Raw genomic sequence first — 14,635 nt, forward strand, 5'->3', positions numbered from 1 at the left:
AGAACAACAGGAACACTGAAGTGCAAAAAAAAACCAAACACCAACATACATAGAAACGAACTATTTGATATCAACTGCCATATTCCTGACTTTGGTACAGAACATTTTAAGAAAAAGTGGTGGGTTGAACCTGATGTTATGGCTAGCCAAACCTCTTGCTTATATGATAATGCTAAACATGTTTTGCTAAAAGGAAAACAATACGTGACAGAAATACAGTACATACACACGGAAGAACACTCATCATAGAGAAACGCACAAACAAATAATATAATAGTCGACACAACATGCAAACCGCAGAACAACAACGAACGTTTTCCATCAACGACAGACACCACAAGATATCACAAACAGGGACGCAATTACGTAACAAACATGCAATCTCGAACTTTATACAATTATTTTCACAATACCAGTCCATACAATTTTCATGAAAATGATGGTTTTGAAAGGCAATTTTATAATTATTTGGACTACAAACGATAAGACATAACACATTATCCAACCGAAACCATAACAGAAACATCAAAAATAAATACATGAATGTTGGATGTACAAAATAAGTTTACCAGACTAATAAATTTTATGAAAAAAACTTCATGATACATGCATTGCTCACTTGGTATCTATGCGCAATACTGACTGAATCAACTAAACAGAGATGACCATCTTTGCATTTTGTAAAGTGAATATCTTGTATTTCAGATAGAAGTCATCATATTAGAAAGCGAATAAACCAATGGAACCATAATTGTAGAGTAAATGATACAGCAACCAGCAATATAAAATAGCCGAAATAAACATATATAGTTCACCGTATGACACTACAAACACTTTTGCGAAAAAACCTCTGTCAAGTTTAGGTTTATTCTGTTTAGTGGTTTCCAACAGGACAAACACATGTGAATTATTCATGGATGGATAAAGACAGACGACGCCTTATCAGTTATTTTGTGTAAATATCTATGTTTTGAAAAGTCGGGTTATCATTTTGTTTTCCCCCTCGAAACGAACACTATCAGTGGGTCGGGCTAGTTTCATTTTGTCCGTCTGTCTGTTACACTGTTATCAATGTTGAAACTACAACACTAGGTTAGTTTACATGTGGTAGATTTTGTTTTGAAACTAACTGTAAAGGATTAATTTGGTTCTTCATATAAGAATTCAACATACTAAGAAATATCATATCTTAGATTTTCTTTGATATATGTAGCATGAAACTGATGAGATAGATAATTTACTGTCACTTGTATTAGAACACTTAAGGTTGCCATCACTCGTTTTTTGTGTACTACATCTGTTATATCGATAACGTCTGTTGTTATACAGCCAGGTCTTGTCCCCTAGTTGTAGTAAACAAAGTCTTTATCATATATTGTAATAGATATTTTGGTACTTTAAAAGTCGGACTACAGACAATGTCAAAGGTTAGCATCAAGTTATAACAGCAGACAAGTCACTCTTTATCACAACTGTTTGATTAGTGTTAAAGAGGAGGAATAGTATGAAGAGGATACTTAGGTATTGGGTTAAGCAGATATTTTATATTGTAAATACTGTAAATTCAGAAATTATTGCGTGCATTTATTATTGCGATTTTGTCATTTTAGACTAAAATGCAATTTAAATTTTGCGATATTGAGAAAAATCCTGTTTAACTCATATAGAAATTTTCAAAATACGAGTTTTAATTATTGCGATTATAACCCGTTCGCATTTTTCGCAAAAAAAAACATCGCAATAATTTCTGAATTTACAGTAGACAGGATTTAAACACTTACAAATTGTGGTATAAAACAGTAAAAAAACATACCTAAAAGCAGTTTAAATTATTCGACACATAGATATATCTGTAGTTTTAAAGTCATAGAACGAAAGCAGAAGCAGAACCTTAGCTTAAAATTAATTATAGGAAATGTTTTGGGGTTGTGGTCCTGTAGATACATGTATAAAAGTTCCATAGACACCACCGACTTCGTTTCAATATACAAAGTATTGACTTTGACCTTATTGACAGACATTCCAACCTCATTCGAAAGACACTATCTGCTTTTGATTCACAATTATATAAAAATCTGTGAGAGCCTTCAAAAAGTTCTGAGTTGGCCACAACTATGCATATTTGAATATGGGGATGTTAAGTTCGTGACATTGCCCTTGCAGACAGACATTCTAGCCCTTATCATGCCATACTCTCAAAATATCAGGAATCGTAAATATCCTTCCAGGCATTTATAAGTTTGAACCTGGATTTCACAAACTGGGATTCAAAATTTCCCATACAGACAGACAGACAGGCAGAGTGATTCCACAATACTCCTGAACTTTGTCGCAGAGAGTATAATTCATAAAGTGTCTATCTTAGAACACCACCAGCTTAGAAAAGGGTATTACTCTACTTACTCTGACATGTTCTTTTGTCAAAAGAACTAATGTAGGCTCTCCAATACTGTTTTGGCATAATTTCTCCTTCACACCATTCACAGTGTTGATTGTAAGAGTTAGTGCACCTTCTGTGATTACAGTGATCAATGGTCCCACATACTGAAAAAAATATAAACAATTATGTAATAGTTATACACCGAGGGATAGGTGTGTCTGGATAAGAAACCCCGAGGGGTTTCTTATCCAGACACACCGTATCCCGAGGTGTATAACTAACTTACACCCCATTCTAAACCCTATATCTTTTAACATTGATTATTAAATGAATAAAAAAACCGATAGCATATTTATTGACAATACCAAACCATGATTTATAAGAATTTTTTTTTATTACATGAAACCCCACTAGTAACCTTTCTTTGGTTACCTTCGTTCAAAATTTGACAAGTGAGTATATTTTACAAATGTCAAGTTGTTTTGCATATTCCCGTTAAATCCTGTGCTAATATGGATCAGAGGGTCAAGGTTCGTGTATTCTTATTACAAACAAACAAAACATCATGTTCCTTGTATGCAGTTGTCAATATGGACGGGTATAAGACGGACGACATTTTGTGGCAAGCGTTGGATTTGGTAGAAGAGACTTAAGATAAAGGCAATATTATAACCCAAAGTACTGACCGGTATCAGTGTTATAAAGGTAATTATAACAGTATTTTATATCTTATGGTTTTATAACACCCTCCCCCTCCCCCTTATCTCGAGAATAAACAAACATTCATATTCGGACATACTAAGGGATAGGTGTGACCCGACTACCAGACACGCTCAACATACAAAGATACAGATTTAATATTTAAGAACTCCCTTTTTGGAGGGCAAACAGGGGCTGATCTAGCTGGGTGTTCCCAACTCAACAAAAAAGGGGGGTCCAACCATTCAAATGCATTGATCTTTTTGGGGTCCGAACCGAGGAAACCCACCCCAGATCGGCCAATGAGTAACCAGGGGGTCCCGGGAGATAGACTCCCCATTTTTTTAAAGACCAATGCTTTAGAATAGAGACATATGACTGGGATAAAAAAATTACTTCAAGCAAAGGAGTATTTAAAGGATTATTTTTGTATTCAAAATAGATGCTTAATTCTGTTTTTCGCTATTGGAATTTTCTAAAATGTGTTTTTTAATATCTTGAAACAATTTGTAGTGAACACTATTAGTAATTTCTTATGTTCATGCTATTTAAATAATACTCAATTTCTATTGTTACGAATAACAATGGACTTTGTTTGCGGGATGTAGAAGCAGGGTTTTCCAGAAACCCCGCTCGTCACACCCTGTGGTCAAAATCCTTTGTTATTCGTTACAATAGATCTATTCAATTTACACTTGTTTCAGAAATAGAAACTATGAAGTATAACAATAGAACTGGGGTGTAAGAATATGATGAATGATGATTCAAAATTATAAATCCAATATGATCTTTGAAAACATACGCTTAAACTAGGGACTCTAAAGAGTCCGTGTCGCTCGCCCAAATCTATGCGCATCTTCAACAATTGCTATCAGCAAAACAAGATCAACATAATTACGAAAATTGATTTAAACTCCAACATTGTAGACTAGAATATAATTCATGACTTTTTTTTTGTTGATATTGTTTTGCTGATCGGAACTGACCGAAGGGCCAAGTGAGCTTTTCTCATCACTTGGCATCCCTCGTCCGTCGTCGTTAACTTTTATAAAAATCTTCTCCTCTGAAACTACCTAGCCAAATTTAACCAAACTTGGCCACAATCATCATTAGGGTATCTTTTTAAAAAATGTGTCCGATGACCCCGCCTGCCAACCAATATGGCCGACATGGCTAAAAATAGAACATAGAGGTAAAATGCAGTTTTTGGCTTATATCTCTGAAACTAAAGCATTTCATCAGGTTAAGATCTATCTGCCCTGAAATTTTTAGACGAATCAGACAACCCGTTGTTGGGTTGCTTTCCCATAATTGGTAATTTTAAGAAAATTTTGCAGTTTTTGGTTATTATCTTGAATACTATTATAGATAGAGATAAACTGTAAGCAGCAATAATGTTCAGCAAAGTAAGATCTACAAATAAGTCAAATGACCAAAATTGTCAATTGACCCCTTAAGGAGTTATTGCCCTCTATAGTCAATTTTTAACAATTTTTCGTAAATTTTTGTTATCTTTTACAAAAAGCTTCTCCTCTGAAACTACTGGGCCAAGTTTAACTTAACCACAATCATCATTAGGGTATCTAGTTTAAAAAATGTGTCTGATAACCCCGCCTGCCAACCAACATGGCCGACATGGCTAAAAATAGAACATAGGGGTAAAATGCCGTTTTTGGCTTATATCTCTGAAACTAAAGCATTTAGAGCAAATCTGACAGGGTTAAATGTTTATCAGTTTTAGATCTATCTGCCCTGAAATTTTCAGACGAATTAGACAACCCGTCGTTGGGTTGCTGCCCCTGAATTGATAATTTCAAGGAAGTTTTGCAGTTTTTGGTTATTATCTTAAATACTATTATAGATAGAGATAAACTGTAAACAGCAATAATGTTCAGCAAAGTACGATCTTCAAATAAGTCAAATGACCAAAATTTTCAATTGACTCCTTAAGGAGTTATTGCCCTTTATAGCCAAATTTTTTACAATTTTTTTCGTAAATGTTTTGTAATCTTTTACAAAAATCTTCTCCACTTAATCTACTGGGCCAAATAGAATTAAACTTAGATAGGGTATCTTGATTGAAAAAAGTATCCGATGACCCTGCCATCCAACCATCATGGCCGCCATGGCTAAAAATAGAACATAGGAATTTACTATAGAAGAAGGGAAAATTGTAAAAAAATAAATTTCAAATGGTCACAACTTGAAAACTAATTTAAATAATGATAAGGGGTCTTCAGTATCTATTGTAAGTCTGGTTACTAGTGGGATGACCTGCTTTTAATTTAACTACTGGGCCAAATTAACCCAAACTTGGCCTCAATCATTATTTGGGTATCTAATGCTATTTATCATGATTTAAACCTCATTTTACATGATTTCCAAAACCACAGTAGATACAGGTGAGCGACACAGGCTCTTGAGAGCCTCTAGTTTGTTAACTATTTCTCTCTATATACTATATTTTTTGTCCAAAACACGAAAAATAAGTAAAAATCCTCATTCAAGAGCAATAACTCATGAATATTATGGAATGACAATTTATTATCCTATTGCTCTTCATAAGTGAGAAATTCACATTACAAAATAAAACTAAATAGTTTTTTATGAAGTCGCTGAGCCATGCAAATGAGGCCAAGAACAATGGGCATATGACAGACGGAAACTTCGTGACATATTCAAGGTATAAAGCATCCATGACTTCTATCTTCTGAAATATAAAGCATTATACAATTAGGTTATGCCGCCGCCCAATTGTTATCACTATGACTCGCATACTGCGACTGTCGCAGGCGAAATAAAAATGCTAACACTGGTTAAAAATTGTCATTAAGAGCAATAACTCCAATAAGTAGCCAACTTACATTTTCAGTCATATTGGCATATTGTTCTTGATGAACAGTTTTGCTCTTTACAGTTTCAAGGCAATTACTCCCAATAATAAGTCAAGAGACAATTTCGATCATATTGATAGATTGTTGTTCTGAATTATTTTTGCTGTTAACGTTTTTTCTTTTCTATTTTAGTTTTAAACATAACAGCCAAAATCAAAATAAATGAGTAACAATGGCCATTAAAATCCTACCAGGGATCGAAGATTTGTCATATTGCCTATATATATATATATATATATATATATATATACACACACAAGTCTTCTAAACATCAGCCCAACAATGTTAGATCTTTTTTGTTCTTCCCTCGCCGGGATTCGAACTCATGCTACTAAGATATCGTGACACCAAATCGCCTTGCACTGTATCCGACGCGCTAGACCACACGACCACCTATGCTTCACAAATATAAAGCTTTCGGTGGCCGGATGTTACCTTTCCTCGTCAGTTTTAATCTAGCGTCGTAATACAGTACATGATATATAAGGCATGAAGATGGAATTGTTACAGATCAGCTGAATTATCTATTGTAACGGATCCTACAAACTAATGCAAGAGTTCGAATCCCGGTGAGGGAAGAACAAAAAAACTTGCGAAAGCAAATTTATAGATCTAACATTGTTGGGCTGATGTTTAGAAGACTTGTATATACAAAATGTATTGTCAGCGTTGTATCGCCATCACTGCTGGTGATCCGATGAATTAATCTGTTGTAGAGTTGTCACTGGTTCAGACGTACTTATATATAAGGCTTTGTTCCAGGGTAACCTTATTACTATCAGAGTATATAGCCCAAGGTTTTGTTCAAGGGCAATTTTATTTCTATTCAGCTGGATCATAATGTCAGTGTTAATATCTTAAGGTCTTTTCAGATGGACCAAAGAGAAAATTCCTCAATATAAATCTTTTTTCTATAGAAATGGTAAAAAAGCAAAAATTATCATCAAAACAAGATCTCTCTTATATATATACATATATGGAACAAGGCCTTGAGCTATATACTCTGATAGTAATAAGGTTACCCTGGAACAAAGACTCGAGCTATATACTCTGACAGTAATAAGGTTACCCTGAAACAAAGCCTTCAGCTATATACTCTGACAGTAATAAGGTTACCCTGGAACAAAGACTCGTACTATATAATCTTGACAGTAACAAGGTTACCCTGGAATAAAGACTCGAGCTATATACTCTGACAGTAACAAGGTTACCTTGAAACAAAGCCTTCAGCTATATACTCTGACAGTAATAAGGTTACCCTGGAACAAAGACTCTTGCTATATACTCTGACAGTAACAAGGTTACCCTGGAACAAAGACTCGAGCTATATACTCTGACAGTAATAAGGTTATCCTGGAACAAAGACTCGAGCTATATACTCTGACAGTCATAAGGTTACCCCCAAAACAAAGCCTTGAGCTATATACTCTGACAGTAATAAGGTTACCCTGAAACAAAGCCTTCAGCTATATACTCTGATAGTAATAGGGTTACCCTGAAACAAAGGCATATAGATATCTACCCTGACAGTATGGTATATCTGATTATAATTCATAGTAACAGATTGAACAACGGCCTAATAGCTGTATTGTGAAAGTAGGGTCTATTGAATAAGGTTCATTGTTTCAGTTGATACAATGACCAAGAGATGCTTACCTCGACAGTATGGTCCATCATTATAGAATCCATCGTCACAGTCTGAGCAAATATCTGGAAAAATACAACTCCCTCCACTGTCGCAGATTGGGTTTTTTTCTTTTCTTGTTTTCTGACAGTAAGGGAGCTTATATCGTATATTACAAGCATCTGGTCCAGATTTTCCGTTACATATTGCTACAAAAAGTAGTATCGGACGTGTATTATTTCAACTAATTGTCTCATTATTCTTAGATATGTTTCACTTCATAAACAGTAAAAGAGATCAAATTGACACTATTTTGATACATCAAAAGCAGTATTAAATCATTTCTCACTTTATTCTCAGATTTTTTTCCAACATACACAAAAAAAAAGATGTAACATAATTAAGGCACAGGTAATTCATCTTTTGTGGGAGATGTTTATTTTAAATAAATTGTTTTATCTGTTTGTACATGAATGATTTATTTCAGTGAGGAAGTGGCAAAATAGTTTCCAACAAAAAAACTAATAAACTGACATGTCAGCAAGCCACGTGTCCCGCTTTCACTCTTTTATGGGAGTCAAAAGGACTAATGCATACAACGCAAAAGTTCTCAATATTCATAAATTTTGACACCAGCAATTTATTAAGTGTGTGTTCTCAATTAATACATGTTTTGTGAAAAATTCAAGCATTATGTAGTAGAGAATTGATAAGAAGTAGTGGATTCGTAAACGATAATCAACGAGCGACTTTAGTCGCAAGTTGATTATCGTTTCCGAATCCACTACTTCTTATCAATTCTCTAGCTTAACCCATGTCTAGTAAAACGACTGTCTGTTTTACGTTTTGACAATGAATCAACGATATTTAATAAAAATAGTTTCGTATTTTGTCTTTTTTATTATATAATAGCTGGAAATGATTATATCCACACGGTTCGCATCTATATTTAGACATTTGACAAGTTAACATAAGTTTAAGATAACTTAAATGGGGTGTTAGCTCCCCTTTTTAACACCAGATTTTATTTCTGTATATACATATTTCATTTAATGTTTAATCATTACAAATTATTTAAATTGAATAGATTTTGGTATATTTAATTTATTCAAAAAGACAAAAATTAATATACAGAATTTATTTATCTTGTTTTGAAAAGTTAAAAAATTTTAATTACCAAAATTTAGAACCTTCAAAATTTATATATATAATATTTAGCAACATAATTTGGTAATTGAAGACGAAACACCGTTAATCAGTTCTTAGTCAAATAAATATCAATAGCGTTGATGCCATAAATCTGCCATTTTATAATGCTCAAATTCATGTTGCTTTCCTAAAGTATTAAAATTATGTGCTTACGATTTAAATTGAACAATTATATTTAAATGTTGTTTAAACTGTTTCCGTTTCATTAAGTTAAGATTATTTTAACGTTATTACATTTGGCATATGTCGTTCACCGGTCAATAAACTAGTTTTATCTGTGATACGCATTCTGAATCCCCATCAGAATTGCTCTTACTACGGATGTACAATGAATAAATATGTTGATTTCATAAACTTACCATCAAGCTGTTCATAGCCGTGATCGTCTAGTCGTTGGTAACGAATGTCATAACGGTGATATTAACAGTGCAAAGTTCGAAACTTGTATCCGGAATGAAATTTATTTCACTGTAATTTTTTTCTAGACCAAAATATTGTTTTAATCTTAGAACATGTAGATTTATTATATATTTCATTTTCATATAATGGCGATGATTTTGTTTCTGTTTTTACTGTCAAAGAAGTAGTTTTAACCCATTTCTTTAAAAAAAAAAATAACACCCAAAATAAAACAAATTCAATAAACATGAATAAACCAAGATATATATATTTCATTAGATTACAAAAGCGAATTATCAATGAGACAGAAATACAGTTAAATGACATGTATTGACAATTAAGCGCTTTAAAATTACTATTCAAATAAAGATTGATGTCAGTCATCGTGGTCTAGTGGTATCATGCATAGACTGAAGACTCTATTGATTATGAAGAAAATACGCGCGGGTTCGAATCCTACACATGTCACTCGTTTTTGAAAGGATAGAAGATCGTAAGTTAAAAGTTTAAAGTTATAATATAAGTTCTCTTAAGTTAATACTGTGGTCAGTGGATTCTTGAAAAATAATCTACAGTAAGAACAATAGACTGACGTCAGAGAAATGGGTTAAGTATTTTGGTGGCCATGTTCGTAAATAGTAGGCTACCAGACATTTCATAAAAGCAAATGCTACTTTTTTCATTTAAATCCTGGGAAAAAAACACTATTCTTAGAATTAATCCTTATTTAAGAAAACTAAGTTTTTAACACATTCAATTTAAATTTGAGGAAACAATTTAGAATGCATATTATGCCTTTATTATGCATCAATTTTGATGACATCCAACTACAAGAAGATGCTTCCCAAAACTTGTGATTTCTAACAATAATTTAGTTTTTACTACCTATTTTTAAATTGATAAATCAGTTTGAAATAACTTATTACATCTCTATAACAGGTTTTTTTACCATCCTATTACATGAAGCCATTTATAAAATTTTATTATTTTCTAACAAAAACCAATTTAGTTTTCTAACATCATTGAGCCGAATTTCCACAAAATATAATATAGATATCTTTTGTTAGTCTTGTATGCCTTTGTTACTCTTGTATGTTTTTGAATTTTAATTAATTTATATGTTTTGGAGTTTTGTGTGACGTCCATTTTCACTGAACTGGTACATAATTTTTTTTGGGGCCAGCTGAGGACCACCTCTGGGTGAGAGATTTTCTCGCTGCGTTGAAGACCTATTGGTGGCCTTCTGTTGTTGTCTGCTCTTTATCGGGGTTGTTGTCTCTTTGACATATTCCCCATTTCCAATCTCAATTTTATTTACATATTATGCACAACAACTGTGCAAAAAATAATACAAATATTCCTATTGTGGTGTGCTAAAATTTTATAGATCTATACACTTATACTCAAGTTATTGCCTTCAAAGCAGACAAATAATTGTTTGGGCCCCTTTCTGGCCCTTTTTACAACACAGCTACGACAATGACCCAAAAATAATTCCCAAATCTCCGATTGTGGTGTGGAACCTTGTGCTATATTTGATAAAGATCCATACACTTATACTCAAGTTATTGTCTGCGAACCAAAGTGTCTTCCGACGCTGACGCAGACATTGCCAAAACATAATACGGACGAAAAATAAAATTGCAATCGTATGAAATACACGACATTCGAAATGAGAATCAATCTCAACATTATTTACATGGCTCTAGAAAACTGAATGTAATCTTATCCTTATTTATGATGTTCGGCATCTTTCTTGAATTGTTACATATTCAGAGGCAACAGTATATTTGATCCAAGATGCAAATGGGGATTGGATATTGAGGACATGCGCGATTTTTTCTTTGCTTCTCATTTTTATTTAAATAAAAGGGCTATTCTTTTTAAAAGTCATACTGGCTTCCAAAAGTCTGCAATTTGGATTATTGGTGTTTGTTGTGCAAATAGATAAAAAAAAAAACTATTTTATAAAGAGATGAAAATTATTCCTCGTGGTCAACATCAACATAGGTAAAACGAACATCATCATCATTGCCACCATAATCGTAATCTCTGTCGTTCTTTCTCCATCACCTTTCCTAGTTTAGTAATATGTTTGTTGTTTAAATTATATAATGCATGATCATTTTCAATTTGAATTGTTATATATATTGTTTTGTGGATAAGACTTTATAAGTATGTTTTACTTGTGTCTGATCAATGTTGCTTTGCACAAACAAAATATATTTCAACTTACTCATTCATTTTAACTTACCATTGTCACAACTGTCAGAATATGTATATTGTTGTTTCCAACCTTCTTTACATTCTAAACGAAAACGATACACATTTCTGCAAAAAGAAAAAAAGAAAGAAATGAAAGACAACACTTGTATTTCATTTATAGCTGTCCTCGATTGTAATCAATACAGGACCTCTATTACAGGTAAAACTCAAGTTTGTATCCGCCAATTAAAGGTAAAATCACAAAAATACCAAAAGCCGAGAATAATTCAAAACGGAAAGTCCGTATTCAAATGGCAAAATCAAAACACATCGAACGAATGGATAACTACTGTGATATTCCTGACCTGGTACATATGGAAGCGCATATGGTACACAACGTGTAAAGTTATTTTGTTGCAGATAAGTCGGAATTATTAGTTAAGTTGTGTGTTATAAGCTGGAATCAAATCATCATGTGGAGTCAACTTGTCGGAATGATGAAGAAAAAAATTGCATTACAATGTCGACTTGCTAATATAAATGTAATGACATAGTAATACAAAGTCGACTTGTTTATTTGATGTCGAGGTAGAACCACGTGACCATTTTGGAAAAACATTATTCTATTTTTAAATCGATTTCCATATGTCGTTTGTTTAATGTGCCTCGGATGAGTGTCGCCATCCATTGAGTTCAAGTTCAAATTAAAGGTCGAGTTGTTGCTCAGAGTTATTTGGTATGAAAAGGGGAAACAGCAGTCAAATATCAGAAAAAAGTACTAAATAATAACAATATTTCGGACATAAGGGGGATATCCCCACACCACTTTGTCCGGCGTTTATTTTCCTTAGTTCTCAAACGGAAGAAGTATTATAGTAAATTCGTAAAGGTTTCCAGGGCAACCTCTGTTTTGAGAGTAAAGAGTTACAGGTATGTTCTTATGTAGAAAATGGTGTATTAAACCTGGTTTTATAGCTAGACCCAATGAACACTTATAAACTTACAACTTCTGAAAAACCAAAGCCATAAAGGCTGTTAAAACAATAGCTGTCTAGTTAATATTTTTTGTGACTTTTATCTTTCATTCACATGTAAAAGAATTGAAAGAATTAAACCTTGCGTAGAGTCTTATTAATATAGATTTCCAATAAAATGACATTACTCGACATAACCAACCTATCTGACCGTATCTCTGCCTATTGCAGTGAAGGACGACGGAGGGGAGCATAGTATGCATGAATTTTTGCCTCGTTGGATACACCAACTTAGTTGGAATAGATGCTATTTAAAAATTAGTACACACTACCATTTTAATTCTTTACATATATTGTTATTAAATTTGAGATAATTTCTAAGACAACAACATTTAAATGGAATATTTAGTTCAGTTGCCGGTAATCAAATGCACCGATCATTACTTGTCATTACACTTGACCCATATATCTATATCCTATTAAAACGAACAATTCTTTTAAAAAGCTACTAAATCAAAAATAAGTTTGAAAAAAATAGAAATAATGGAATCTGAATCGAGATCATATTCTCATTTTTGATTTAAAAGTTATAAGATTAAACAAGAGTTTCAAACACGCCGGAAAGTAAAAGGTGAACACGATTTGCTGATTCTTTTCTTTTTTTTGGCATACTTCTATATTTTATTCCAAGATACTTTTGCCAAAGGTAAAATTCAGATCACTGATGCATCTTTCTGATAGTACTTTGTCACCTTTCCGTAGAATTTTATCAAATGGAATTTATGATGACGCATCTACAAGAATAAATATGATTACACTTTACTAAATAAGTTTTTTTTATATCTTGTCCTTAATTATAATCATGCATGGATTATTAGAAGAGCCGCTTTTGTACAGATTTGGGGATATTTAGTTTAAGATCCACTATGTATTTTTAACTTTTTACGATTATATTTTGTCAAAATGTATGAATGATAACAATTGGGTGAAATATGAAGTCTTGCTAATGTTTACCAAGGTACAAGAGTACTACATAAAATTTAGGAATGCCAAGTGTCCGTTGAAACCTTTGTCCACCAAAAGTAACACGTTCGTTTTAAAAAAAAATCATTACCTATACCCCTTCCCCTTTCAAAATCCTGGATCAGTATCTGGCATCGATATCTTATTATATGATGATGTTCAATGTTACTTACCTTACATATTTCCGTTAATGATTTATTCAGCACAATGAATTTGTCGACCCCCCTTTTAATTGTTTATCGATAAAATACTATAAGTGAATTTACTTCAAGGGATACATAAAAAACTGCCTGGAAATGTCTTTTGTTTTTGGACTCCAATAGCATTCCCGTTAAACAAAGTAGTAAAGAACAATTCCTAATCGAACACACGTTAATTAATTCTTAAAAATCAGCATATATATAGATTTCTTTTATCAATACATTTTATAATAAATGAAAAATACTTTTGTTTAGAAATTAAACGGAAGTGATTGTTTTATCTCAATTTTCAACTTTAATAGAGAGACAGATTCTGACAAACTTTTGTTTCGATATTTCTGAAATAGTCAGAAAAATATCCTTCTTAATATTTGCACCGCAACAAATATAATATAAAGAAGATAAACTATAAAGATAGACAGGAAAAAGTATACTGTGGCGTTCATTTGCAAAGTATATTAAAAAATAATTGTCATATTCAAAACCATGAAAGATACCTCAAGTCGTACGTATAATAGGTATGTGATACGTGTGTTTATACGTCATCTCACATGTATGTCAGTGAAAATAAAGGCGGGATTGTAGAAAAATACGTGATATATAAAAATGCTAGATTTCTATCATTTTTTGTCATGATAAAATTATTTCATATGGACGAAAATTCCAGTGTGTGATTTTGAAAGACAGGGAATACTTTGTTTGACCTTAAGCAACGTATTTGAAAAAATTCAATGGTAGCCAATAACCAGTCCCATTAGGAGGTCCGTATGTCCGTCGAGTTACGTACGATCACATACGGATGTCATGTTATTGGAAATCTCTTATTAGTGAGAAGAAATGATGGTTTACCTTTATATCAGTAAAAGACTTATCCAGCAGAAAGTAATTTTTACAATGATTTGCATATCCCAAAGGGACGACACATTTATCGGGAAGTGCTATTTTGCAAGTTGCGGGTTGCGGGTTGCAGGGTGCAGGTTGCGGGGTGCAGGTTGCAGGTTGCGGGTTGCAGGTCACACATACAAATA

General features: G+C 32.9%; 1 protein-coding gene across 1 annotated transcript in view; it reads right to left on the reverse strand.

The window, feature by feature from the left end:
• The window catches only part of LOC127719738 (uncharacterized), a 306,242-nt gene that overhangs the window by 240,508 nt on the left and 51,099 nt on the right, over positions 1-14,635 (reverse strand). The window contains exons 3-5 of the mRNA XM_052225973.1: positions 11,460-11,536; positions 7,630-7,806; positions 2,404-2,544 (exon numbers count right to left, since the gene is read on the reverse strand). Of these exons, the coding sequence (XP_052081933.1) occupies positions 2,404-2,544; positions 7,630-7,806; positions 11,460-11,536 (395 nt within the window). The remainder of the gene's footprint in view (positions 1-2,403; positions 2,545-7,629; positions 7,807-11,459; positions 11,537-14,635) is intronic.

The sequence above is a fragment of the Mytilus californianus genome, unplaced genomic scaffold (genome assembly GCF_021869535.1).
Source record: "Mytilus californianus isolate M0D057914Y unplaced genomic scaffold, xbMytCali1.0.p SCAF_11, whole genome shotgun sequence".
Lineage (NCBI taxonomy): Eukaryota > Metazoa > Mollusca > Bivalvia > Mytilida > Mytilidae > Mytilus > Mytilus californianus.